Source organism: Aotus nancymaae, unplaced genomic scaffold (genome assembly GCF_030222135.1).
Source record: "Aotus nancymaae isolate 86718 unplaced genomic scaffold, 86718_ANA_hifiasm-v0.15.2.pri h1tg000010l, whole genome shotgun sequence".
Taxonomy (NCBI): domain Eukaryota; kingdom Metazoa; phylum Chordata; class Mammalia; order Primates; family Aotidae; genus Aotus; species Aotus nancymaae.
The window spans coordinates 8,176,931-8,204,122 of record NW_026988421.1 but is presented as its reverse complement, the minus strand read 5'-3'; the positions used below and the strand labels follow the sequence as shown (position 1 = coordinate 8,204,122).

The window sequence follows — 27,192 nt, the reverse complement described above, 5'->3', positions numbered from 1 at the left end:
GACAATGGTAAAGTCTTCTCCCCTGTAGGAGCTGAGGCTAAGGATGCTGATGGGGGAGCTAAGAGAGAAGCCTAGTAAGGGAGAAAGAACAGGCTGTGAGGGGGACCCGCTTCTGTGTTCCCACTGGGGTCTCTGGATCTCTACCCACTCTCTGGGTGTTAGGAGGTTGGGAAGAAGCCCCTTTGCACCCAGGCTCCCTTTATCCAACTTACCTCTATGTGAAGACCCAGATAGATGGTGTTCAGGCACAGAGTTCTCAACATGAGAAATGAGCCGTACATGAAACACAGGCTATGGTTAGGATTCCCCATCAGTGTGGTATGATCGCAAAGCCTTCTTGGAAAAGGGTAGGTCTAAGTAAAATCGATGAAAGTCAAGTCAAGGGTTGGGTGTGAGGAGAGCTGAGCCAGCCCCAGCTTATGGTAGTTTTATAAAGTAAAGGTATACCCACACAAGACCTGCATGGCCAGTGTACCAGTTTCTCTTTGTGAGGGTTTCTCCATCTTCCCCTCCTGCAGCCCAGCTATCCTGCTTGCCTCACCTCTTCCAAGCTGTCATTGACCGAGGCTATCTCCGGAGGCTGGGCTACTCCTCCTGGGACATCCACTTAAATGATGAGCTATGTCGTCCCCAAGTCATGGGTCGCTACCTGATCTTCAGTATTCCCTATGGCCACTGTGGCACCATCCAGCAGGTAGGACACTTCCCAGGTGGTGCTACCCTCCTGTGGATTACGCCAGGGTGAAAAGTTTGGGAAATTTAACTACCTATTAAAAAACTATGTAAGGACAGAGGGAAAGTGCAAGGCATAACTTCATTTCTGAGTTTGGTAAGAGAGAGTGGCTCATTAGTTTGTGTGAAACTTTCCTTCCTTTGGAGAATCTGGGATACACAATAACAAGTGTTGAGTGCTGATGGGTGGATGGATGTGTGGGTGGATGGATGTGTGGATGGATGGATGTGTGGGTGGATGGATGGGTGGGTGGATGTGTGGGTGGATGGATGTGTGGGTGGATGGATGTGTGGGTGGATGGATGTGTGGATGGATGGATGTGTGGGTGGATGGATGGGTGGGTGGATGTGTGGGTGGATGGATGTGTGGGTGGATGGATGTGTGGGTGGATGGATGTGTGGGTGGATGGATGTGTGGGTGGATGGATGGGTGGGTGGATGGATGTGTGGATGGATGGATGTGTGGATGGGTGGATGGATGTGTGGATGGATGGATGTGTGGATGGATGGATGGGTGGGTGGATGGATGTGTGGGTGGATGGATGTGTGGATGGATGGATGGGTGGGTGGATGGATGTGTGGGTGGATGGATGTGTGGATGGGTGGATGGATGTGTGGATGGATGGATGGGTGGATGGATGTGTGGGTGGATGGATGTGTGGGTGGATGGATGTGTGGGTGGATGGATGTGTGGATGGATGGATGGGTGGATGATTTTCACTCTAGAGGCAATGTGTTTTCCACACATGGCTCTTGATTGAGCATTGGTGCACACCTACTATGTGCAAACTATGGTGCCAGGCATGTGAGAAGACAGATTGTCCACTTGCCCATCTGACTGCTAGGTTTCTAAGTAGTTAACTACATTCCATGATCAAGAAAACAAACCTTTAGGACATTTATGAATAATGACATATGTATGTTTATTTAATTTTCCTTGACCACCGGTTTATTTCACAAAACAATGGCATTGAAGTTAAGGAAACAAATACACCAGAGACAGGGAGAGTGTATAGCCACAGAATTGTTTTTTTTTTTTTTAGATGGAGTTTCGCTCTTGTTACCCAGGCTGGAGTGCAATGGCGTGATCTCGGCTCACTGCAACCTCCGCCTCCTGGGTTCAAGCGATTCTCCTGCCTCAGTCTCCCGAGTAGCTGGGACTACAGGCATGTGCCACCATGCCCAGCTAATTTTTGTATTTTTAGTAGAGTCAGGGTTTCACCATGTTGACCAGGATGGTCTTGATCTCTTGACCTCATGATCCACCCACCTCGGCCTCCCAAAGTGCTGGGATTACAAGTGTGAGCCACCGCACCCGGCGAACCACAGAATTTTTTTTTCCTCAGTATTTAAGCAGCGTAACCTGTTTCCAAGCAAGATCTCCATATAGTTCCTCTATTCTTTTACATCCCCTGATTAGACACAAACATGAGTCCAGGAAACCCTTGACATTGTTAGAGGCTGAATTCATTCACATTTTGTCTATTTCATTGTACAGCTCATAGTCATTCTTATCCTTTTGGCTTTGAAAATTCTACTTTTTACCTCAGAGGTTTCTGCCCCAGGATCTATACCCTCTGTGTCTGCGAAGTGGGCACCCCCAGGGAAGCTTCTGGGCCATCAGGGAAGACCCTGCACATGTTTTCTCTGTCCTTGCTGGCTCAGCTTCCCCTGAAAACCCCATGAGCTGACCAGGGTGCTGGGGCCAGAGGTCAGTAGGGTCAGGGAGCACTGAGAAGGAAAACACGGCTGCACAGAGGTCCTGTGTTTGATTTCAGAGTCAGTGGATGAGTTGCCTTCTAAGTGCTGGGGACACAGCAGCCGCAAGACTGAGAGGGTTCCTGCTCCACGGCTCTTACGTTCACGAAACGGGGACAGGATCAGACCAAACACACAACCAGAGTTCTTTTTACACCAAAACACATTAAGGAGACAGGAAAACAAGGGAGGATAAAAAAGTCATTTGGAGTGGAAGAGAAGCCATGTTGAATAGGCTGGTGGCTGAGAAGCCGAGCCTGCCCTGGGCTGGGGCAGCCAGGCAGAGGATGTAGGGATCAGCCAGGGCTGAGGTCCCGAGGCAGCTGCAGCCTTGGGGCTTGGAGGAAGAAACTGGAGACAAGGAAGCCCACGATCAGAGTGGAAGTGGGGGCAGGACCATGTGGGTGAGGAATTTCACTTTTTTTTTTTTTTTTTCTGAGACAGAGTTTTGCTCTTGTTACCCAGGCTGGAGTGCAATGGCGCGATCTCGGTTCACCACAACCTCTGCCTCCTGGGTTCAGGCAATTCTCCTGCCTCAGCCTCCTGAGTAGCTGGGATTACAGGCATGTACCACCATGCTCAGCTAGTTTTTTGTATTTTTAGTGAATTTGACTTTTATTATAAGTCGGGCATTCTCAAGGAGGGTAATATCACCCTTTTGGGTGGGGGGAGATGGATATTTGCTCTTAGAGGAGATAGATAGATAGATAGATAGAGATATCTTTCTGGCTCAAGCACAGAAAAACAGCCAGTATATAAACTGTATCTTGTATTACAATTCATAGTCAGGGTTTGAGAGAAGGCAGGATGGGTAAGATGTCTACAGAAGCTCCTTAATGGGGCCATGGGGGAAAAAAGGTTGAGAAACGTTGGCCTAAGCTGACAGGGCAGTTCTCAGAGGTTCTAAGCAGAAGGTCACAAGATCTGAGTCCCACAGGCTGAGGCTTCTTTGAGCAAATGTTCCCAGGCAGGCTCAGCCTCTAGGCATCTACACAGGGTATGAGAGGCAGTGACCCCTGCCTGTCGGCCACAGCACAACCTTACCTCCTGCAAATCATGTTGGATTTCAAGGCTGGGAGTGAAGTTCAGCAGGGCCAGACCCACAGCTCACATGGAGCCAGTACTGGTCTGGAGTCAAGGGCAGGGGAGAGATGAAAGAGAGGACAAGAGCCCCAGGGATGGTGGTGGGGGTGGCCTTCGGGAGCCTGTAGGAATGGAGCTTGTGGAGGAACTCAGCAGACAGCTGGACCTGCCACCCCAGCCCACAGCTAGCACAACAGCTTGGTCCGTACAGGATGGAAGGGGCAGTCCAGACTTGCCCACTGCAGGGGGCTCCCTGCATGCACCTTATATGGCATGTCACCCCTTTGTGGTGTTAAGTACCACAGAGGTCTGGCCCTGACAGGTCCTCCCTCCAGCAAGTCAGCAAGCTGGCGCCAAGTGGGGTGGGAATGAGAGGTCTCAGCTCACAGAGGCAGGTGCTTGTCAGGAGCCAAGAGTGCTGCCCACAACTCTTCTCTCATCCTCACAGGAGCACCTTGGCTCCCTCAGCTACTCCAACTCCATCAGAGGCCGGACATGGGGCCACCCTGGCCGAGTCATTGTGCGGCACAAGGTGCCCGAGCTGAAGTTCACCTGCAGGGTGGACGACCCAGCCACAGTTGAAATCATTCATGGGGATGACACCCTGATGGAGGGTGCTGGCTACACCGTGTCCATATCCTTCCTCCAGTCCCCTGAGTCCCAGCATGTGGGAGGCATGGCGCCCTACTATGCCAGCTGGAGGAAAGAGGTCTTCCTCCAAGCCACCCTCCACAGCCCCGATCCCAGCCTGATGCTCTTCATGGATACCTGTGTGGCTTCTCCAGATCCCCATGATTTTACAACCATCAAGTATGATTTGATCCGGCAGGGGTAAGGAAGATGAAAGGCCCTCTGGGGTGGACTCTTATATTCACCTGGCATGCCTTTAGGGAATCTGTGGCTTCTCAACTGGTATTCCTACATTAGAAATTTGTGCAAAGAGTCCTCACTGTGTCTCAGAGGCAGAGTGGGGGCCCTCACCATCCTCTGATCCCAGTTGAGGACACATGGTAATAGGCAGGCAGTTATAGACAGCTTCCCTTAATTTCCCACAGTCCTGGGGAGGTCCCTTGTGGCCCTAGGTGGGCTCTGCTGCATCACTCCACCCTTTCATGTCCATGCCTCCTTCCCTTCTAGTCGTATGACTTCAATGGACTCCCCATTCATGGTGCAGGCCCGGGACATTGGCCTACACTGATGAACTCATGGGTTATCCCAAACTAAGATCTTAGTTATACTTGTGAGACTTATTCTGGCTCCTCTAGTTAACCAAAAGATTGGCTAAGTTAGAACTTTGGCCAATTGCTTGCCATTATAGCTCTCTTGTCCCCTAACAGGGGCAAAGTACAGTTGGCAACAAATCTGAAAACAACAAAAATCCATCCCTTACTACTCAGTGGCAGCTTTAGAGTGGTGAGAACCACAGCAGCCTGAAGTCCGTGGAGAGCACTGTGGTGCCCGTCTCCAAAAGCCAGGGGAGGGACAGGACACAGCACCTTCCATGGGCAGTGTGAGCCATGGTGTGAGAGGTGCACGGAGGTGGCACTAAACTGCATTGAGCCCCAGAATGAGAAAGCTCTTCCCTTTCAACCCCCCTTATAAATATATCACCCAAGAGGCTCAGTTTGGCGCCAGAATTTAACAACTGACAAATTGTTTTTTTCTCCTGCTTGCGTCTTAATTTGTTCCTCTTTCTCTAATTTTCAAAGCTTAGACTATAGATTTTAGATATTTCTTCTTTTCTAACATATGTATTTTATAAATTTCCCTCTAAGCACTGCTTTAACTGCATTCCACAAATTTTTGATAACTTGTATATTCATTTTCACTTAGTCCAAAATATTTTTTAATTTCTCTTGAGATTTCTTTGACCCATCGTTACTTAGAAGTGTGTTGTTTAATTTCCAAGCATTTGGGAATTTTCCTGGAATTGTTCTGTCATTAATTTTGAGTTTAATTCCACTGTGATCTGATAATGTATTTTGTGTTATTTCTGTTCTTTTAAATGTGTTAAGGTGTCTTTTATAGCCCAGAATGTAGGCTGTTCTGATGAATATTCCATGTGGATTCAAGGAGAGTGTGTGTCCTGCTGTTGCTGGATGGAGGGCTCTATAAATGTCAATTGGATGTGGTGGATTCAGAGTGTTGCTTAGGTCATCTGTATCCTCACTGAGTTTCTTCCTGCTGGATCAGCTACTGTTGGAGGGGTTTTGAAGTATCCAACTATTACAGTGGATTTGTTGGTTTTCTTTGCAGTTCTATCGGTTTTTGTTTCATGTATTTTGTCTCAATGTATTTTGTCCCAAAATACATTGAGACAAAACTGTGTTATGTGCTTACACATGAAAAATTATTGTGTCTTCTTGGAGGACCAACCACTTTCTTGTTAGATAATACCCCTCTTGCTACCTGATAATTACTGTGCTCTGAAGTTTGTTTTTTTCTGAAATTAATGTAGCTACTCCACCTTTCTTTTGATTAGTATTTGCATGGTATATCTTCATCCCTTTACTTTTAAATTATCTGTGTCTTATTATTTAAAGTGGGTTTCTCGTAGACAATAAATAGTTGGGACTTGTTTTTTAATCTACTCTGTCTCTAAATTGGTATATTTAGACCATTCATATTTAAAGTGATTCTTGACGTCGTTGGATTAAAATCTATCATCTCGGTAACTGTTTTCTATTAGTTGTATTTGTTCTTTGTTTCTCTCCTCGGACTCCTTTTGCTGCCTTCTCTGGTTTTAATATTTTATATGACTCATTTTATCTCATCTTGTTGCATCAGTTCTTTTCTTAAATTTTTTTTTTTTTTTTTTTTTGGTGGTTTCCCTAGGGTTTACAGATTTACATTTTTTAATTATCTAAGTTTGCCTTCAAATAAAACCACTAATGCTTTTAATCTCTCTTTACACAAAATAGAATAGGCCTTTTGAAGGCAAGAGTTTTACCTAGAATTTAATTACTTTGTTTTGTTTTTATTGTGTTTATTTTCTAGTTCCTTTCCATTTATGTACGGGAATAGTGGTTTATCCACTCATAGTAGTGTTACAAAGTTTATTTATGAAAGAAAGAGTGGGTAGTGGGAAGAACTCCATTTGCAATTCAGAGGTCTGGGTCCCTGCCTGATTATCTGGGTTACAGTGAACTCATATTATGCCTTAAGTTAATCATTTTGTCCTGGGGTTTTTCTCCCCATCAGGTGCATCAAAGACAATACCTACGTCAACCTCCACCCCCGCCAGAAGAACATGGCTCAGTTCAAGTTCAACGCCTTCAGCTTTCTTGACAGCTATGATGTAGTATATTTACAGTGTAAGGTTGCAGTGTGCAAAGTGGGGGACTATGCCTCTCGCTGCTCGCAGGGCTGTGCAGGGCAGAGTAGGAGAGGTGCAGGCCCTGTGGAGGCCAAGGAAGAGCAGACTGAGCATTTCCAAATGGTGGGGCCACTGGAGATCCACAAAGCCACTGCTCAGAAGGAGACTCTTGAGTGATTCATGTGAATCTGTAGAAAGCAAAGTCTATTCCTTTTCAATAATGTTTGAAAAATCAGCAGTTATCCATGTAGAGACAGGTCAAAGAAACAGCCAGAGGGGATTGCCTCTCTAAGGTTTGTTACTAAATAAATCTTCTCTGATTACTAAACTTCTAAGGCAACTACTCTTTGCTGGCTACAAATGTTGCATTTTCTAATTCTTTACTCTTAAGAACTTGTCTTAAAGTGTACAAAATGTTACAATGAGCAGGGTTATCTCTCTGTACCCCATTTCCAGTTTAAAGATTGTTTTTTGAAGTTGACTGTTTAATCATCAGAAGCTATTAAGTGGATCTCTGTTTTTGTCCTCTGATGGTATGAGAATTTATTTTCAGCTCTTGGCAAGAGTCTTATGAAAAATAAACTGTCAGGAAACCACTACTCATTTTTAAAAACTCTAACTGGTCAGTTGAATCAAACATGTCATTTACTTATCACAGCAAGCTTTAATCATTTTGTTTCAATGGGAATAAACTGGGCCTGGGCTTTGTTGTGTTTGGGTTGTAGCTTGCAAATGAAAGGCTAAAATGAAATCACAGGAGCCACATGTCTGCTGTCTGAGCTGCTAATGCAGGGCAGGTGAGCCCCAAAGTGGAGCTTAGCTTGCAAGGGTTCTTTGCTTTGCCCAGGAAAGAATTCAAGGGCAGACTAGAGGTAGAAGAAAACAGTGTTATCAAAGAGGCAGCGTTATAGCTCCAGCAGTGTTATAGTTCCATGACTGCTCCTGCAGGGCAGGGCTACCCCGTAGGTGAAGAGTAGCAGCTTGGGGCAGTTTTGCAGTCATATTAATATTTATACTCACTTTTAATAGCATGCAGATTAAGGGTTGGTTGATGCAGAAATTTCTAGGGAAGGAGTAGTAACTTTTGAGTCATTGGGTCATTGCCATGGAAAAAGGCAGTAACTCCCAGGTGCTGCCATGGCAACAGTAAATTACCATGGCACACTGGTGGGCATGTTTGATGGAAAGCTGTTTCCACCCCAGCCCTGTTTTAGTTAGTCCTCAATTTGGTCCACTGCCTGAGCTCCACCTCCGGAGTTGAATGCGGCCTCCTACTTCACTACTAGGTGTTTGTGTGGCCATGTTCTGAATCTGTTTCCCAAATCCTCGCAGCATTGGGAAACCTGAGAAGTACACACAAAACCCGAAAAGCACACAAGCAAAAATTAGCTTATTCCAGCATCCTCCCAGAGAAGGAGAGCAGTATCCACTCTCATCTCTCTTTTTACCTTAACAGAAAGAGACCTGTGCTAGACTCAGTATCCTTGAAGGTGTCTTTAAAGAAACAGACTTGAACATAGTCAGATTTGTATTTTTGCTTGTCAAGAAATATTCAGTAACAATATTTAAAAGATGGTCCCCGTCTCCAAGGACTAGTTCCCCTCTTTGTCAGTAAATGGCATGCACAGGATGGGACTACAGTACTGTCAAGTCCCCCAGGGAGGAGGAAGGCAGTTTTTGGTAGAGCCTGGGAGCTAACCCTGAGGTCCTAAGGGTTAAAAATCTGACAAATGACCCAAGGAGGGGTGTAGCGTATGAGCAGAACATCTCTTTCATTACAAATTTTCCCTTCATCAACAACTGTCTTGGTAAAATATACTGGTATATATTTTAATGACGTTCCCTGCTTATACATAGAAATTAATGAAATGTAATTACTGGCCAATTTGGTGAAAAGGATATCTTTAAATCAGAGTTAATTATTTGTCCCTGAGTAGCTTCAACTTTAGTCACATGAAACAATGATTTTAGTATCCTATGTGTATTTCATTCAAGTGCTTCAAATGAATGAAGGAGCTTTTCCAAGTAATTGTAGGCTGCTAGAGTTTCTACTTTAAAAATCGTATGCCCATTAACTATATTTACTTATAGCCCATAGCATGTTGAGGAAGTAGAAGCTAATAGCTACCAAAACCTAGCATTTTATGACTTTTAACAAATCCCTAATGTGAAAAGTGTTCACAATGAAAGAACGAACATTTTAATAAACAAGGGTCCAAATGAACTTCCAGATCAGTTCCTCTTGGTGTGTGGTTCAAAGGATGGGATCCAGAAAGCAACCTTCTCCAAAAGAATCCCAAGTGATTCTCGGGAAGGCTGAAGTTTGAAAGCCACGGCCACTGTTCAGTGTTCCACATCTCATGAATCAAATGCACTTAACAGGGAAAAAACACCAAGGGTACGGACCAAAAAGAGCCAAGAAAAGCCTGCTCTCTCTAGCCAAGAGAGCAGCAAAGGAGCAACCTAGCAAGACAGAAAATACTTAAATGAAAACTGTCCTGCTCTAGCTAACTGCCATGGGAAACACTGTGGCCCCACCTTCATCCCAGCCAGCAAAGACGAGTGGAGAGCCTAGTCTTCTGCCCTCCCCCAACACTCCTTCTCTTCCCCTCCCTCATCCAAGGTGATGTCAGAGAAGGCAAAGCAGGGACTGGGATGCTCATCACCTCCAGGCAGTAATGAGACCCTTACCTGCAGCCCTCAGGTCAGGTGCAGACCAGATGGGGAGCCTAGACTTCCATTTTTACCCCTATTTGGAAGGGATGAGGCACCCTTTCATTCTATCCTGGTTAGAGGAGGCCCAGTGGAGAGCCAGGACTTTCACCCCAGCCCAGCAGTAATGAGGTGACCCCATGCACCTCGGGAAAGCAGAGGTAGCCTGGTTCCACCCTGCCCCACCCCTCTGATTTGCATGTGCCTGATATTCCATTGCCAATCCCTTCGTTTTTAAGCCTCTCTGAAACACTTTGTTAAGCAAGTCTCTTGAATAGAACGTAGAGTTAGATTTTGCTTTGTAAAATATTCCGAAAATCCATCCTTTTTAGAAGGTGAGTAGAATGACTGCTTTAGAGCGAAGCCCAGATTTCCCCTCAGAGAAAGTCACTCATTCTCCAGGCTGCTGGGAGTGTTGGCAGCTGGTGGCTGTCAGTGCCACTGCTTGCCAGGAATTTCCCTCAGCTGAAGATAGTTTTCTAATCTGAGTTCACAGCCCCACCACTGTCAGGCAGCCCTCAGTCAATGACTGATTCACAGAGGCACAGAAAGGTCTGAGCATCGTGCCTCAGTGTGGCGTCTCTGAAGGGCAGAGCAGCCCCAGGACACCCTGGGAGAGTGACTGGGCCCTGCTACTGCAACTGCTTCATCCTGCACCGCCTGGTCTTGCCCTCCCTCCCAAGACACAGAAGCTGATCCTGAGCACACCCCTGAGGAAGCCTCCTGTACACCAGCCTCTGTATCAGCGTCCGTTTCCCAGGAACCTGACCTATGCCAGGTGAGGCCCAAGCATATTAGAAGCAGATTCTAGAATGCGATTTTGGAGCTGGCAGTGGGAACTTCTCACTGGTGGTAACTGGAACATGGATGGCTTCTGACTGGAAACACATTATCTTTTTTTAATCCTCACCACATCCCCGGAGCGGGGGGGTTCGGGGGTGGTAGCTGCTACCAACTCATTTTAAATTGTGGAGGCCAAGGCTGAAGGTGACCCAGCTCATGTAACCCACTAGATAAATGGGAAGCACTAGAACCAGGCCACCCACTTCAGATCTAGGAACTTTTATCACTTTTCTGGAGTCCTTCCTAAAGAAAGAAAACTTAAATAGTAGCACATATATTGATAATGCATACACACTGATATCGGAGATATACCTCAATAGCTCCACTACAAATGATTTTACACCATCTAGTGAGTCACAATATTTGATCATTTTCTTAGTATTACACTTTTGTGCCTGATATGCCTCTGAATCCCTACCATGTTGGCCAGCAGAGAGGGTCCAGTCAGTTCCTGATAGAGAGACGGCCGAAGGACTGTAACCAGATCAGGCTGTTTTTAAGCACTTACCCTAATTTACCCATTCTAATTAAATGTTTAGAGGTTTTCAAGTTAGGTTAAAAAATAGCTTTGCAGTCATTCAATTTAGACTACCTGGATGAACATAGAAGAGAGTCACCGCATCGCTGCCTGAGAAAGTATTAATATTTAGGAGATCAACTTGGAGATATTGAAAAGAATATGGGGAAGATCTGTTGTGATTTGGAGCTGGAAAATCAATCAGTGTCCTAAAGGCTTGTTCTGTGAGGGTAGAGATTCCATCACATCCATTTCGCATTCTCTTCAGCATCCTGTAGATGCAATGCTTGTTTAGAAGGAAGGAGAATGCCTTTGGGCATTCAGGAATAATATGCTGTTTGGATGCATATTAGAACCTGAGACTATGTGTGTTGTCAGATGATGAGAGAAGGTTGTGTCGATCAGCTAAGGTGATTAGATTCTGTTTTCATGAGTAAAATCAGTGCACACTGGGGTCTTTCTTTAATCGTATTTGTTCAGCCACAGTAAGTGGAAAAGTGTAAACCCGAACTGGCTACTCCTTGAGGACAATGAACCTTGGGCTTTGGTGCTTGATGGTGAAAAGGAAGAATAATGTTATCTCATTAACCAAGAAATGGTATGAAGTCTCTAATTTTATAGTCACAATTGTCTGTCTGAAGCCCTTTCCTGAAACGCTCACAGTGAGAAATGCTGAGGCTCTGCATGAAAGCAGGAAGGCACGTGAAGCAAGGAGTCTGCAGCTCCCCTTCTCATGCTTTAGTTTCAGAAATTCTAACTTTTTATGTTTCAAAGAGTAGCATATTTGTACCTAAAAAATAAACACATCTACCTTTGAAGGCTACTTTTCTTAAGTAAAAATAGCCTTTACCTTTCCACCTAATATTTGGTTAAAATGTTTTGTATTTCTAAAAAGAGGTGTTAATTTGTAATTTTTTTTTTTGAGAGGAAGTTTTGCTCTTGTTGCCCAGGTTGGTGTGTAATGGCACAATCTTGGCTCAATGTAACCTCCGCCTCCCAGGTTCAAGTGATTATCCTGCTTCAGTTTCCCGAGTAGCTGGGATTATAGGCATGTGTCACCACACCCGGCTAATTTTTATAGTTTTAGTAGAGACAGGGTTTCACCATGTTGGTCAGGCTGTTCTGGAACTCCTGACCTCAGGTAATCCACCCACCTTGGCCTCCTGAAGTGCTGGGATTATAGGCATGAACCACCACACCTGGCCTCATGTAATATTTTTGTATCTTTAGTTCCTAAAATGAGAGCCAACTGACGTGGTATTTATTTATTTCCATTGTCCTGTAATGACACATGCTGACACAGTGACATGCAGGCCTGTGTGTCACTTTCAGGCCCTTCATAATATATGTAGCCACGAGGTGGCACTTCCTTTGGCATCCTGGAGAAATGCGTCTCACTTAGGGCTGGACCTGTTAGTTAATAGTCCTGCAGCTTCTGGTATTTGTAGTCTGCCCGTTGATTGACAAAATGCCTCACTGTGATTGTGGCTACAATCACTACATTCAGAGCTAGAACCATGAATGAAAATAGATGCAGACTGTTGAAAGGTTGGTTTGGAGTTTCTTCTGCATGTGTTTCATGCTGAAATCCTGTAATTGGAAACAAGATGAAAATCAGGTTTTAAGAAGTAGTAACATTATAAAATGTTGGTAACTTTTATAATATCTCTACATATCCTGTGCATCTTTTTCTTAACTCTTTTATTTATTTATTTTATTATTATATTTCAAGTCCTGGGGTACATGCGCAGATCATGCAAGTTTGTTACATAGGTATACATGTGCCATGGTGGTGGGCTGCTGCATCCATCGCCCCATCATCTACGTTAGGTATTTCTTCTCATGCTATCCCTCGCCAATCCCCTCATCCCCTGCTATTCCTCCCCTAGTCCCCCACCCCCAGGCCCCAGTGTGTGATGGTCCCCTCCCTGTGTCCGTGTGTTCTCATTGTTCAACACCCACTTATGAGTCTTATATATGAATTAATGTATAATGCATGATGCCAACAAAATATAGAGGAACCATTATCAAATATTTGAATTCATTTATATTTATATTTAAACAGTTTGAAACAAGTTTAAAATTAAATATAAATATAAATGAATTAGTTTCTTTTCTTGATATCACATGAAAAATGTGTAAAACTCAAGCATAATAGTTAAATGGAAATTCAGGTTCACTTATTGATGGTCACTGTTGCTCATTGTTGCCAGAATACATTTTGCCAACAGAAAAACACTTTGTTCATTACCTTGAAATAGGAAAAAATATTGATGGTATTTCCATAACAACTTCTCATATTGATGGTATTTCCATAACAACTTCCATTTATACATTTTTAACTAATTTCAAACCAGTGTCTATAGATACACTCTGTAAACCATTTAGTGAATGCATTTATAAAATTACTAAATTTAACTTTTTTTTTTTTGCCATAGACATATTTTGCTACAAACCAGAATCATACTCCTTTATAGTGCTCATAATAATGAATAAATACAGAGATTAGAAAGGTACTTTAATGCCATTTACAACTAAGATAACTTCTTATAGTTTTTCTTTCATTATGGCTTATATTAAGCCATTTAATTGCAAACTATCCTTGAGTATTTACCATCATTCCTTTCATGCAACTGGGTAGATCTCAGGTTTCAAGCCTTTCGAAAGAAGCAGGGCTGCCCTGTGTTATTATAATAGATTCTTTGTTTTTAAAAGAAAAAATAACTTTTTTTCAAATAGGCTATTATGTGGAATGCTGGTTCATTTTGTTTTACTCATTTAGGAGTTAAAATACATGCTTTCCGATTAATTATCTGCTATGGCATCTATAATAAGGAGTCAGGAAACTTGTTTTTAGAGATGAGGACATTACACTTATACTTAAAAGCCAAATGAATAATGACAAACTATCAGTGTATCATATGCTTACATTGTACATGGTATGCATATTATCAACTGATGGCAATAAATATTAATCCTGTATACTTAAAATTCAGCCTATTTGCTAAAGCTCCTATTATATATCTCTAAACTGTACATGCTTAAGAGTTACTGGATTTGAGCAGCATTTTATGAGCCATGACGTGCTCTTTGATCATGAAATAGCTTTTTTCTTACCTGAATTGCCACTTGCCCTTTGATCCCTTTTCAGACGAATGGGTCCTATGATGGAATCTGTTTTCCATTTATATGAAGAAATATCTCTTTTGCTTCTGGAGATACAACCTTGACTGCAGCGAGACTGGTGGTCACTGCTATCACATATCAAAACTTTACACTGCAGATACACAGAGGCCATACTTCTCAAGAATTTAAACGCATTAAACTGGAATCTCCCATAGTGTTCAAATAACGGATACACCTTACATGTCTCATCTTGACTACATCTGGAACAGAATTTATGAACATGTTTAGAAGATACGGACAAATTTAGTCTTTTCCATACTAAAAAGAGATGATATAAAGTTTTCTCTGAACTCAGTTGTGAATCCAAAAATCTCTCTAGAAAGACAGCGTCTCTAGTTCATAGTACAGTGAGTTAAGACTATAGATCTGATTCCTGGGTGAGATAGCAAGGTTCCTTCTAGCTCTAAAACTCCTGATCCATATGACTTAATCAGAAAACCAATACTTACGTACTGGAAGTCAGACTTCCTTCCTTACATACTTATCATTAATGTATCAGTACAAATAACATAGTTCAAAACCAACAGCTTGTAAGGAAAAAAGGAATTTTTTTTCAAATAAGAACTTTATACTTTTTCTCTTAAGAATGCTACATATATTTTATTGATGGCATTATATTTTAAAGATGATACACATGAAATAATCTTCTAGGTTTTTGTTGAAAATAACCAAAATGTACAAAACCCAAAAATACTAATAGAGCTTTTATAACAAAAAATAAATTTGTTTCCACCCACAAATATTTTGTAAATACACTTAAAATTCTCAAAGATATAAGCTGTGTCTGTATGTTTAAATTTAAATTATTTGTAATTAGTATATAGTAACTGTATTTCATAAAATGATTAAAATGAATTTAATGAAATTTCATGTAGTACTAGGAAAAATGTATATACACAACACAAAAAAATTACTTTATTAAAAATGTTATTCCATAGAAAGGGATATCATATATACATCAATTAAATTAATACATACCCACTCTTGATTATGTCATAGGTTGGAGATGCAAAGTCAGAGGTAGGAGAGGCTCTACAGGTATCAAGAAACACCGTCAAATTTGGATCTGAGGTGTGCAGACTGACTTGAACAAAAAGAGTTTGGTTCAAATCCACATAATATGGTGACTCAAGTATAGTCTTTTCAAATGAATCGGATTCAAAGAGAGCCATGCTTATGTTATATTTGCCCACTGCAATTTGATTTTGTATTACATCATCTTCTGTTATGTACATTATCTCCACAGTAGAATTATGTTCCATTTCACACTTCACAATAATCTGGAGATGTTTCTGACGGGTGATCACTTCAGAAGTTGAGGATGCAGGAAAGGTGATTATATTGGTGTAGGTAATTGACTCATCTTCTACCTGCAGAACGAGAAAGAATTCAATTTTTATATTTTAAGTCTAGTAATATTTTAGAGCATAGATGTGAATAACATTTGCAAGTACAGACATAATTTTCTTAAATCACGAGATAACAGCTTTCCTGTCCAAATACTATAAACTTAAATGTATTTCATTGAAGAAATATTCTAGGAAAGGAAGAAAGTATGAGAGAAGCAATACAGCTTGCATTAGAAAGACCTGAAGATAGAATCAGACAGAAATTTTTTCAGTTAGAGTAAAATCAATTTTGAATGCAGATTTCCAGCCTTAAAAAGACATGAAAGCTTACCATATATTGCCTTCCTTAAGGAGCTCTAAGTTAATGTAGCTAACTGGGCAGTTTCTAAAATATATGTAGACCAAGGGTCTGCAAGAGGGACTGCCTTAGCTGCCTTCCCTGGGGGTTCACAGTGTAATAAAGCCTGCGTGTTCAATTTTGGTAAGAAATGATGATTTACTTCTGTCCTTATCAATTCCTCTGGATTAGCCTCCATTATTTTCAATTAGGTTATTGTTTAATGTCTGAGTGAAAAGTTTATGGTATGAATCCTAAAGAGACCAAAGGTTGAAAATGTTTGGAATTTTGAATGGAACTTCTAGAAAATGTAGAACAAATTTCAAATTTCCAGTAATATCCTTAATGTTTAAAATAAGGATAATGGGTTTTTTTCTGTCTTTAAAAGTAAAGAAGAAGACCCTAAAAATTCAGCTAGATTTTTACTAAATATGAGGTATAAACATTTTCTGCATGTGTGTTACTGGTAGGCTACTAAGCGCACTGAACATAGATGTTCAAACTTTCTCTAGTGAGTTTTCAGAGTTCTTTACCTTCTGGGAAAGATAACCATCCTCCAGTTATCCTGAAAATGAATGCAGCAATTTGGCAGCTATGTACGAATGGATATGTGCACTTACATGCCTTCACATGCTTATCATGCGGTTAAGTCACTAAAACTTGTGAGTTGTTTGTTACAGCAGCTAGCAAACATTACCCTGACTGCATTGGCCAACATGCATTCAGCATTTGACAAAACCCAGCTATCAGTATTTCACTTTACCTTTTTGATTGTACCACATCCATTAAGAGGGAAAGAAAATTCCACAACATTTGATAATTTTGGTCTGCAAGTTGGGTCATTTAGTTGTAAGTTATTCTCATTAGAGTGAAAAGTCTCTAGGAAGAGTTTACTTATAATAACTCTCATCTTATCAGAAGAGCAAGTTAAAGATGCTGTCAGGGGAAAAAATAAAATAAAAATTAAAAAACATGGTCATGTTTATGCCAGCTAGGAATGCAGGGTCTTGAAGAGCTATGCATATGAATAAATATATAAAAAGTCAAAACCATTTTGCCCTAAACAGTAATTAGAATTTTGAGATAGCCATGCAGTTCACCTTTTACTCTGTTCATTGTGAACTTGCTTAGAGCTAGAATCTGCAAACCTGATGTTTTTATTGTGTCTTTGCAGAAGGAATTAAGGGAAATAGTTCATATTATCTGCAGAAATCCTTTTCAGGTTATTAAAATCATTAATTTCCCCTTGCATAAGCAATGCACAGAAATGACTGTCAAGCTTAAGATTATGAATATGTCCCCAACTATATGTGACATGCTTGCAAAGAGGAATAGCCGCAAGGCTAAAAATTAACAGTTTTTATGTATGGAATCTTCAGAGAGCTCAAAATAGCTAAGGAATATAAAATGTGACTTACTAGTGTTGATGTTTTCTGCATAAATTGAGGTGTAGGAAGCAGAAAAGCCCCGGTAAGAATTGGCATAATCTGTAGACAACACGACAGTCAGAGAGTTTGATGACGATTCGTAGGTGGGAGTCACATAGCCACAGACTTGTCCAATCAGGCCAGAGTTGGTGGAGGGGCCATCATAGACGGCAATAAAATCAAACTTGCACTGTTTGTCTATTTCTAGTCTAGAGAATGAGGGCATCTGGTGAAAAAGAGTTTCAAACCAATTCAATTCTATGTTCTAACATCCCAACAATCCTACTCTTAAGTGATTATGGAATTTTTTCCTTCAGTGGTATCTCAGGTTTACGATGACACATCTGGGAATTGGATGGTTCCTGACAAGGACCTCAGAATTTTCAGGAAAATAGTCAACTTAGTTCAGTGGAATAGTATCACTGTTTTCCTTTGTACATCAATTCTTTGAAAAGTGCCCATATATGGGAATTACATATGATAATTTCTCCTTCCCAAATCCCCCAGTTGCCAGGTTGGGTTACTGCATTTGTTCCAACAGAATTGGGCAGCAGTACTTACAAAATATCTTCGAAGTTTAGTTTTATCTTGTAACCTTTCTCCACTTGTATGTGCCACACACAATAAGCAAGCTCAGGATGAGGCTTTGGGTAATTGGGGCTGGTGAAGGATCCTTCCAAGGTATCCAAGTAACCACCACAGTTTGGAATAGCTGAAATGGATGTTAAGCTGGTCAAGAATGTACAACAAAGTAGAGACTTCTTTTAATTTCTGTGTTGTGTATCGAGCGTGACTTGTCTCTCCTGAGTATGATTCCATCTCTGTCTTTCCCATGGGTCACATATTGAGGTTTTCATCCTTCTTTATCATTGAAATTTCTGCCCACTGGTGCAGGGCGGAGAGTGAATCTTTATACTTTTGCCAAACAAATCATATTAAAGTTGTGCTGTAAGATGTGTTGCATCTGGAGAGACCCCCAATGCCTGAACTGAGCCATAGGAAGTAAAGTCACACTCTCCCTTGAAGGCTTTTCCTCACTCTCACCGGCTCAGCTTTCCAGTCTCATCAGCCACTACTACGTGGCCTTCTGCTCTGTCCTCCCTTTCTTCCCATGACTCCTCGGCTGTCAGCTCCAGCAGAGGTGAGTCCTCCTTCCCTGAGTCCCACCCCACCCACTCTCATCATGCTATTGTTCAAAGCTCAGCTCAGATACAGCCTTCATGAAGCAGCCCATGGTCTCACCTTTCCCTAGTAGGTACATAAGGAAGCAGCTGGACAGATGAAATGGGGAGAAACAATGCGGAAGGCTCTTTTTGTAGATGTAAAGCACTTTAGACTGGCTGAAGCATAGGGTGCAAGCCGGGCAGCGGCTAGAGGCAAGGCTTGAAAAGGTGGCCTGGGTCCAGCTTGGGAAAACATTGACTGCTGCACTCTGGAGATTTGCTGGTACCAATAAGTCAGTGGTTTCAGCAGGAGGGTGACATGGTCAGTGCTGGGCCTTGGAAAGAAATCCAGAGTGGACCTCTCCCCATGAACCAACTCGCAGATGTTCTTGGCATTCTGCTTTGGGTCACAGTGGAATGCAGGTGCTGTGAATGCAGAACCCTGTAAGTGTAGCCTCCAACCACCTGACAGTCTTAAATTTCAAAGGCGAGACCAGAGATTTGCAGCATGCACTCTCCAGACAATCTTCTTTGTCAGAATCATCTAGGGGGCTTGTTAAACATGAAGCTCCAACCACCCTAACCAAGATCTCAGGAATCAGAGAATAGGGAGGTGCGGTCCCTGAAGAAGCGTTACAGAAGATACCATGGTTACTATTAAACAGGCTGGACGTGGAGTCTCTGCTTTGGGCTCTGACACAGTACCCCTCAACATGGAGCCATCTGATCAGCCCCTTGTCTCTGCCTTATCTGGGAGCTGGTTAGAGAGGCAAGATCATGTGCTCCACCCAGAACCAGTAAATCACAGTATCTGCGATGGGGCCCAGAATCTGTGATTTAACACATTCTCCAGACGATTCTTACGCACATGTAAGTTAGAGAACTACTGCTCTTCCACGTGGAGAAGACTCTGAGGGAATATACTCAGACTGAAGATTATACGAGGAGAGAGTGTAACCTGTGCTTGCAGGAGACGTGGGTGAAGGGTGTGTAAATGAGGACTTACAGGTGTTAGGAGAGAAGAAGTAGTAGAAGAGAAAGACAGTTCTTTGAATTCTTGCCGAGTCAGTAACTATTTGAAACGTCAATGTATTGGATGATGATTCAAATACAGGAACATAGTTATTTTTACTGCAGACTTGCCCCAGCAGAGGCCCATTGCTGGAGCTTCCTTCAAAGACTTTAATGCTTTCACTTTCACAGCTTCCATCTGGATCAAGCCTGTGGACAAAACACAACTGTGGCTGGAGAAGTGCCTCAAGCAAAGGGGGTTTGCAGAGCAGAGTCAATTGCTCACCTAGGCATGTCAATTTACAAAGTGGTGGCACATCTGTTTTCATGTAAACCTCTCCAAGACCAATCACCAACCCCACCATACTCAGCATCAACCACAAACTGCGACCTTTGGCTCAGGGAAGTGAACTGCTTTGCCTATGTCTTTTATCAAGTAAATGATGAGGATGGGTATGGAATCCAGAATTCCTTTCCTTCTACCTATTTCCAACTCTCCAGTTCCCCATGTCCATGTAAGTCTTTGATGAACCTTCTTATTTAGAATCGTTTCCCATTGACACTTGATATCCAAGGCTGCAGAAAGGTGAAACAACTCTTCTTCTTCCATAGCCACCTTTCCCAAGGAAAAGCAAACCTTAGCAAACCTCCCTAGTTGCTCCTTCCTTCCCTTATATCACCACTTCCTCATTCTGAAGGACAGTCCCATGCCCTGCTTTGAACAGGACAGCCCAGGGTTTTAGATTGTTGCCCATTCTGACAGAGTCTCTCCAAATACCCTCAGAGGATATACGTCCAAAACAGGAAGCAATTCAAGGGTAGAGAAATCTGGGTTCTCCTTCCACTTTAGTCATTTACCTGCTATATAACTTTACAGAAGTGGTTTAACCTTTCTTGCTTCAGTTTTCTCATCTGTAAAATGGGGATATCACAGCCTACTTCTCATTATTGTGTGAGGTTTATAATATTCTGAACATGAAGCAACTGCCACAGGCCTGGCACACAGGTGTGCAATAGATGTTAAACACTAATTTCTCCCCTCCCTTGCTCTTCCCACACTTTCTCTTCCCCTCTCTCCTTACACAGCAAGAATAGCATATATGTTTCTCAGCAACCTTTCCAGGAAATTTGAGGCCTCTTTTGCTTCTTTGAAGCATAAATTCCAACTTCAGTGGTACAGGGCTATGGTTCTCAAAAGCGTGGTACTTGGACCAGCAGCATTGACGTCACCTGGATATTTGTTAGCTATGCAGAGTCTCAGGTCCCACACACTCCATCTGAGAAAGATAATAGACAGTCTGGTGGTGGGGCCCAGCAGCTGTGCTTTAACAAGCCTGCCACATGCTTCTGATGTATGATCAAGTATAAGGACCACTGGGACAGGCGTAAGAGTGGGGGCTCAGGAGCAAGGCTGCTTGGATTCAGTTCCTATCCCACTTTTATTATTTTTTAGTCTTGGACCTGGTAAGTGACTTTTCTTGGCTTTCTTATGTACAGAATGGGGATTAGACTGCATCTGCCCAGAGGGTTGCTGAGAGGATTAGCTAGAGGCAGATCTCAGGAAACACTGAGCAACACTGCAGGGCAGAGTCATGTTCTCAGCTTGGCCTCACCCTGGGGTCACCTGTGCACTTATAAAAAGCATTTATAAACATATACTTATTTCAATAAAAACTATAAAATAAAAAATATTGATGCCTAGAGTCTACCCTCAGAGATTATAATTGAATGATATGGTGTACAGCCTGGGAGTCTGGATGTGTGAAAGCTCCCCCGCTGATTCAAATGCATAGCAAAATTTGGAACCAGAGTTTAGTATTTTAGGGCCAAGAAACTGGAACTAGACCAGCCAGATTCTAACCTTGGTCATGCTACTCACTATCTGTGTGACCTCAGACAAGTTCTCAACCTTGCTGTGTTTGTAGTACTATTATAGTGCTGCCCTCGAAGGACCTCTGTGAGCCAGTGCCAGGCACACAGCCATCATCAGTGACTATCAGCCATCATCCTCATCACCATCATCATCATGATGGTTGTCAGTGTCACTACCACCTCTAGCAGAAGCTGAACTATTTCACCAGAGAGTCCCCCTACCCACCCCAATGTGGTCAGTGTTCATCACCCCCTTATTAGGAAACTAAAGCTTCTACTTACTGGACATAGGACAAGATAATTCTGATGCTTTTGTTTTCTGGCTTTTCTATTGTCCAGGTGCAGTTCTCATCGGGATTGAGTTGCAGGATCATGGCTTTGTGGGTCTCTGTCAGATTGGCACCCCCCAAACTGACTCTGCAGCTTGAATTTCCTGTTAGAGACCACAAATGGCATTGAGGAAAGCCAACAACAGCCTCTTTCCCCTCCCTGAGAGATTAGGAAGCTGCCTCCCACATGTCACATACATACAAGCAGGCAGCTAATTGTGGATGGCACTTAGCTTACTCCAAAGTAAGTCACAAGCAGTTGATTTCTCCATCTTGAACCCTTAAGGAGAAGTATTTGTAACTTCTCTACATATGGTCCATAAAAGAGACTATATTAGGGCCTGAAGAAGGATAGTTTGTATTTTTAATAGGTTTTCATATGAACATAAATCTTTATTTCTCTAGCATAAATACCTAGGAGTGATATCACTGGGTCATATGTTAAGTGTATATTTGACTTCATAAGAAACTGTCAAACTGTTTGCCAGAGCGGCTGTTCTATTTCACAATCCCACCACAGTGTATGAGAGTTCCAGTTGCACTACATTCTTGTCAACACACATTATTGTCAGGCTTTTGTACTGCTTTGTTTAGCTATTCTAATAGATGTGTAACAGCATCTCATCATGGTTTTAACTTGCATTTCCCTAACGGCTAATGACACTGAACATCATTTCATGTTCTTATTTGCCTTTCATATATCCTTTTTGGTGAAGTATGTTTATGTCTTTTGCCCCTTGGCTTTTTATTAGTTGGGTTTTGAGAGTTTTTTATATATTCTGAATACAAGTCCTTTGTTGTATCTGCAATTTGAAAATATTTTCTCCCAATATGTAGCTTGTCTTTTCATCCTCTTAACAGTGTATTTCCCAAAACAAAAGTCTCAAATTTTTTATAAAGTCCAATGTATTAATAGTTTCTTTTATGGGTTGTGCTTTTGGTGTCTAAGAACTCTTTGCTTAACCCCAGGTTACAAAGATTTCTCCTATGTTTTCTTTTTTAAAGTACTATAGTTTTACATTTTACATTTAGATCTATGATCGATTTTGAGCTAATTTATGCATAAGAAATGAGGCTTAGGTTGAGTTCATTTTTTGCATATGGATGTCCAATTGTTCCAAGACCATTTGATAAAAAGGCTGTCCTTTCTCTATTAAATTGCCTTTGCACCTTTGTCAGAAATCAATGGACCATATTTGTGTGTATCTATCTCTGAACTCTCTATTGTTTCATTTATCTGTCTATCTGTCTGTCCTTTTGGTAAATGACACCTTCTTGATTACTGTAGTTTATAAGAAGTCTTAAACTTAGGTAACATGAATCCTCCAACTTTACTGCTCTTTTGAAAAATTGTTTTGACTATTACAATTCATTTGCTTTTTCATATAAATTTTAGAGTCAGCATGTCTGTATCTATTTAACAATCTTACTGGGATTTTGATAGGAATTGCACTAAATTTATAGACCATCTGGGAAAAAAAGGATGGTTTTCAAAAGATGCTTGATATCCAGAATGTGTAAAGAATTCTTACAATTCAATAATTAAAAGGCAAATAATCCAATTTAAAATGGACAAAGAATCAGAATAGACATTTTTCCAAAGAAGATCCATAAATGGCCACTATGCACATGAAGAGACACTCAGCATCATTAGTCATCAGGGAAATACAAATCAAAACCACAATGAGATATCACTTCATATGCATTAGGATGGCTACAGTCAAACACAGAAAACAGCAAGTGTTGACAAGGACATGGAGAAATTGGAATGTTTACACACTGCTCATGGGATTGTAAAGTGACAGCTTCTGTGGAAAACAGTCTGGCAGTTCCTCAAAAGATTAAACATACAGTTATCATAACCCAGCAATTCTACCACTGGTCATATCCCCAAAAGAAATAAAAACAAATGTCCACACAAAAACTTGTTCACTAATATTCATCTCAATATTAGTCATAAGCCAAATATTCATCAATTGATGAATGAATAAATAAAATGTGATTTATCCACACACTGGAATATTATTCAGCAATAAAAAGAAATGAGGTACAGTCATCCCTTGGTGTCCACGAATGACTGGTTCCAAGACCCCTGTGGATACCAAAATCCATGGATGTTGAAGTCCCTTATGTAAAATGACTTAGTGTTTGCATATGACCTACACACATCCTGTACACTTCAAACCATCTCTAGATTACTTATAATACCCAATACAATGTAAATGATGTGTAAATTGTTACACTGTATTGTTTAGGGAATAATGACAAGGAAAAAAGTCTATACATGCTCCGTAACCAACCATTTGTTTTCAGATGTTTTCAATTCATGGTCGTTGAAGCCATGAATACTGAACCCACAGGTGCCGAGGGCCAATTGTATTGATACATGCTACAACATATATGAACCTTGAATATATTATACTAAGTGAAAGACCACATATTACATGATTTCATTTATGTGAAATATCCAGAATAAGTAAATTTACAGAGACAGAAAGTAGAGTAGTGGTTTCCTTGTGCTGGAGACATCAGGAGAAATGGAGAGGGACTAGTAATGAATACAGTTTCTTCATATATATATATATATATATCTCCACAAAAGCTTGTATACTAATATTCATTGCAACATTAGTCTATATATATATGTATGTGTGTGTGTGTATATATATATATATATATATATAGAGAGAGAGAGAGAGAGAGAGAGAGAGAGAGTCTCACTCTGTTACCGATAACTGGATTGCGATGGCACAATCATAGCTTACTGCAGCCTCAAACTCCTGGGCTCAAGTGATCCTCTCACCTCAGCCTCCAGAGTAGCTGGGACCACAGTCATGTACCACCACACCTGGCTAAAATATTTTTTTAAATTTCTTAGCATTGGGGTCTCATTATGTTTTTCAGCGTGGTCTCAAACACCCAGCCTCAAGCAATGCTTTCATGTCGGCCTCCCAAAGTGCTGAGATTGTAGGCTTGAGCTACTGTGCTGGGCTTGAGATGGTTTCTCTTGGGAGTGAAGAATATGTTCTGGAATTAGATAGTGGTGATGTTTGCACAATTTTGCGTATATACTAACAGACACGAAATTGTATACTTTAAAATGGTGGATTTTATGGTATGTGAATCATATGTTAATAAACCTTAAAAAAGAGGAAAAAGGAAAGAAAGAGAAAAGGGGAAGAGGAAAAATCACTGGATCCTAAACTGTTAGCAGTGAAATTACCCAGTAAGGGACTGGTCATGGTGGCTCAAATCTGTAATATCAGCACTTTGGGAGGCCAAAGCGGGTGGATTGCTTGAGCTCAGGAGTTTGAGACCAGCCTGGGCAATGTAGTGAAACCCCATCTATAAAATATTTTTAATTATTTGGTAAATTCTTATATTTTTATGTGCATTGTCAGATGGTCCCAAATAAAATTAGTACTAATTCAAAATCCCACCAAGATTTTGACTAATCATCAAAAACTCCACCTACATAGGAACAAAGCTTTATTTTTATTTATACTCCCATAACCCCATCCACCCAGAAACAATCATCATTGAAACCTTGGTGTAAACACTTCTACACCTGTTCCTTTTCTCTTCTATTTCTACATGTTTAAAATGCTTGAATGCATGTATTTCAAACATAAGAACCATCATATTGTAGAAACTTCAGATCTTTTTTTCTCTCTTAATGTAGACTATGGACACACTACAGATCAGAGTTAAGTTGCAAAAAAGAATGTTCCACTGTATGGATTTACCATAACAATGACAATTTGTCTTGTTGTTTACAATTATGTAAGTGCACATATTTATACCTATATCTTTGGATACTTTAATGCTTATTTACAAAACATAAACTCTTAGCAGTGAAATTACTCAGTAAAATTCTATACACTTTTGATATTTTTATGGATGTTGTCAGATGAGCCCAAATAAAATTAGAACTAATTTAAAATTGCCCCCCAAGAGTATTAGAGTACATTTTTCTCTGAACTGAGGCCAACAGACATAAACATTTTGAAAAATTCTGAAAGAGGCCTCTTAAGAGGAGAACTTCTCTGTTTTGGTGAATAAATCTGGTTGTTTTCTTACCTTCAGCCTCTGCCAATGTCAACTCCACCAAACAAGAGAGAATTAAGAGGGTCAAAGGCATGAGCCTCCTTACAAGCTCCATCTTGGCAAGGGGATTGGCAGCCTTAAGGACTGGCAGCTTTTATAGGCTCTGTGTTACATCAGCTTTCTGGACACCTCCAGGGAAATGTCAGTTCCAGCCACACAAGGGATAGGTTTGTGTGAGAATAGAGCAGCTGTGCAACTAGTTTCTTATCAGCAGTCCCCACAGTGAGGGTTCTCTCTCCCCAACTCCTTCCTGGAAAGGTTGCCCCCAGTAGAGGCTCTTTGTGGGGATCTCTAGCAGCTGGTTCCCAGGAGGCACTGAGTTGTTTTCCCTGAAACTGACGGGGAGCTGTGCCTTTCTTCCGTGCCTGCACATCACAAACAGGTGGCCTCATTGACATCTGAAGTCTTCAGGGCTCTGCTTTGAGAAGGGAAGCTGTGGGAGAACAACGGGCCAGCGGGGCGAGGCAGGGGGCGCAGCACTTGGGCAAAATGTGGATCCAGCTGGCACATTCAGATGCCCTGCCTGGTGGCTGACCCTGTCAGGGAGGGGAAGAGGGTAGACAATGAAGAGGAAAGAGTGCAGATCCAGATTTCCCTACAGGGATTTCTAGCCAGTTACGTCTGGAGAGGCTGAAGCAAGTGTATTAGTCACTCTGGTATGGTGTTTTGCAGCCGAGAGAAAGAAATCCCAGTGTCCATAGTGAGACTGGGAGGAGCAGGTGGTGGTGGGTGGGAGCTGCCCTCTTTTCATTCATTCATTCATTCATTCATTCACTCAATCAGTAAACATTACTTATTGGTCTAGGGCCTAAGCAATATAGAATTGAATGTGAGAGACAGTCCTGCCCTCATGAAACTTGGATTCTAAGTGAAGAGTTGGACAACAAAAATAAATGAAGAATTCAAATAGTGACAGGAGCTATGGCTACAATAAACAGGAAGACTGCATAGATGGTTGTTGCTTGGAGTGGGGAGGAAATCTGACAGTGAGAAGGAGGGCATGTTGAGAGATGAAATCTGAACAAAGGCAGAAAGATAAGAGGGAGGCATTCATGTGGGATCCTGGCTTAGGGGCTTGCATCTTAGGGGTAAGAGAGGCCAAGTGCAAAGGCCTTGAGGCAGGGACTAGATGGGCACACCTACAATAGTAGGGAAGAAAGAACAGCATGGCTGGATGTGAGTGGGAGGAGTGAGCTGGGAGGGGAGGATGGAGAGGAGCAGGTGAAGGTCAGATAAGGAAGGACCTGCAGGACCAATGAGGAGTCTGGGTTTTGCTCTCTTAAGTTCAGGTGGAACATTTTGAGTGAATAATGCCAGGACTGGCTATTTTTTGAAGAACCTTTGTGCAGCTCCATGGCATTCTGACTCTGATGTAGGCTGTGTCTCCTAGGGTAAAACCCTCTGGCTACTGTCAGCCCCTCTGTTGTTCTGACTGTGCTGCAGCCCAGGA

At 41.8% G+C, this 27,192-nt stretch overlaps 1 protein-coding gene across 1 annotated transcript; it reads right to left on the bottom strand.

Annotated features, from left to right (window-relative positions):
* Window positions 1-12,261: 12,261 nt before the first annotated feature.
* Window positions 12,262-25,797, bottom strand: CUZD1 (CUB and zona pellucida like domains 1). Its single transcript, XM_012453418.2, has 9 exons — window positions 25,716-25,797; window positions 21,589-21,739; window positions 19,430-19,644; window positions 17,822-17,972; window positions 17,252-17,469; window positions 16,597-16,769; window positions 15,126-15,517; window positions 14,079-14,347; window positions 12,262-12,551 (listed from the first exon to the last, which is right to left on the bottom strand). The coding sequence occupies exons 1-9, from the start codon at window positions 25,795-25,797 to the stop codon at window positions 12,379-12,381; spliced, it is 1,824 nt and encodes a 607-aa protein (XP_012308841.2). The 3' UTR covers window positions 12,262-12,378.
* Between the last annotated feature and the right edge of the window lie 1,395 nt (window positions 25,798-27,192).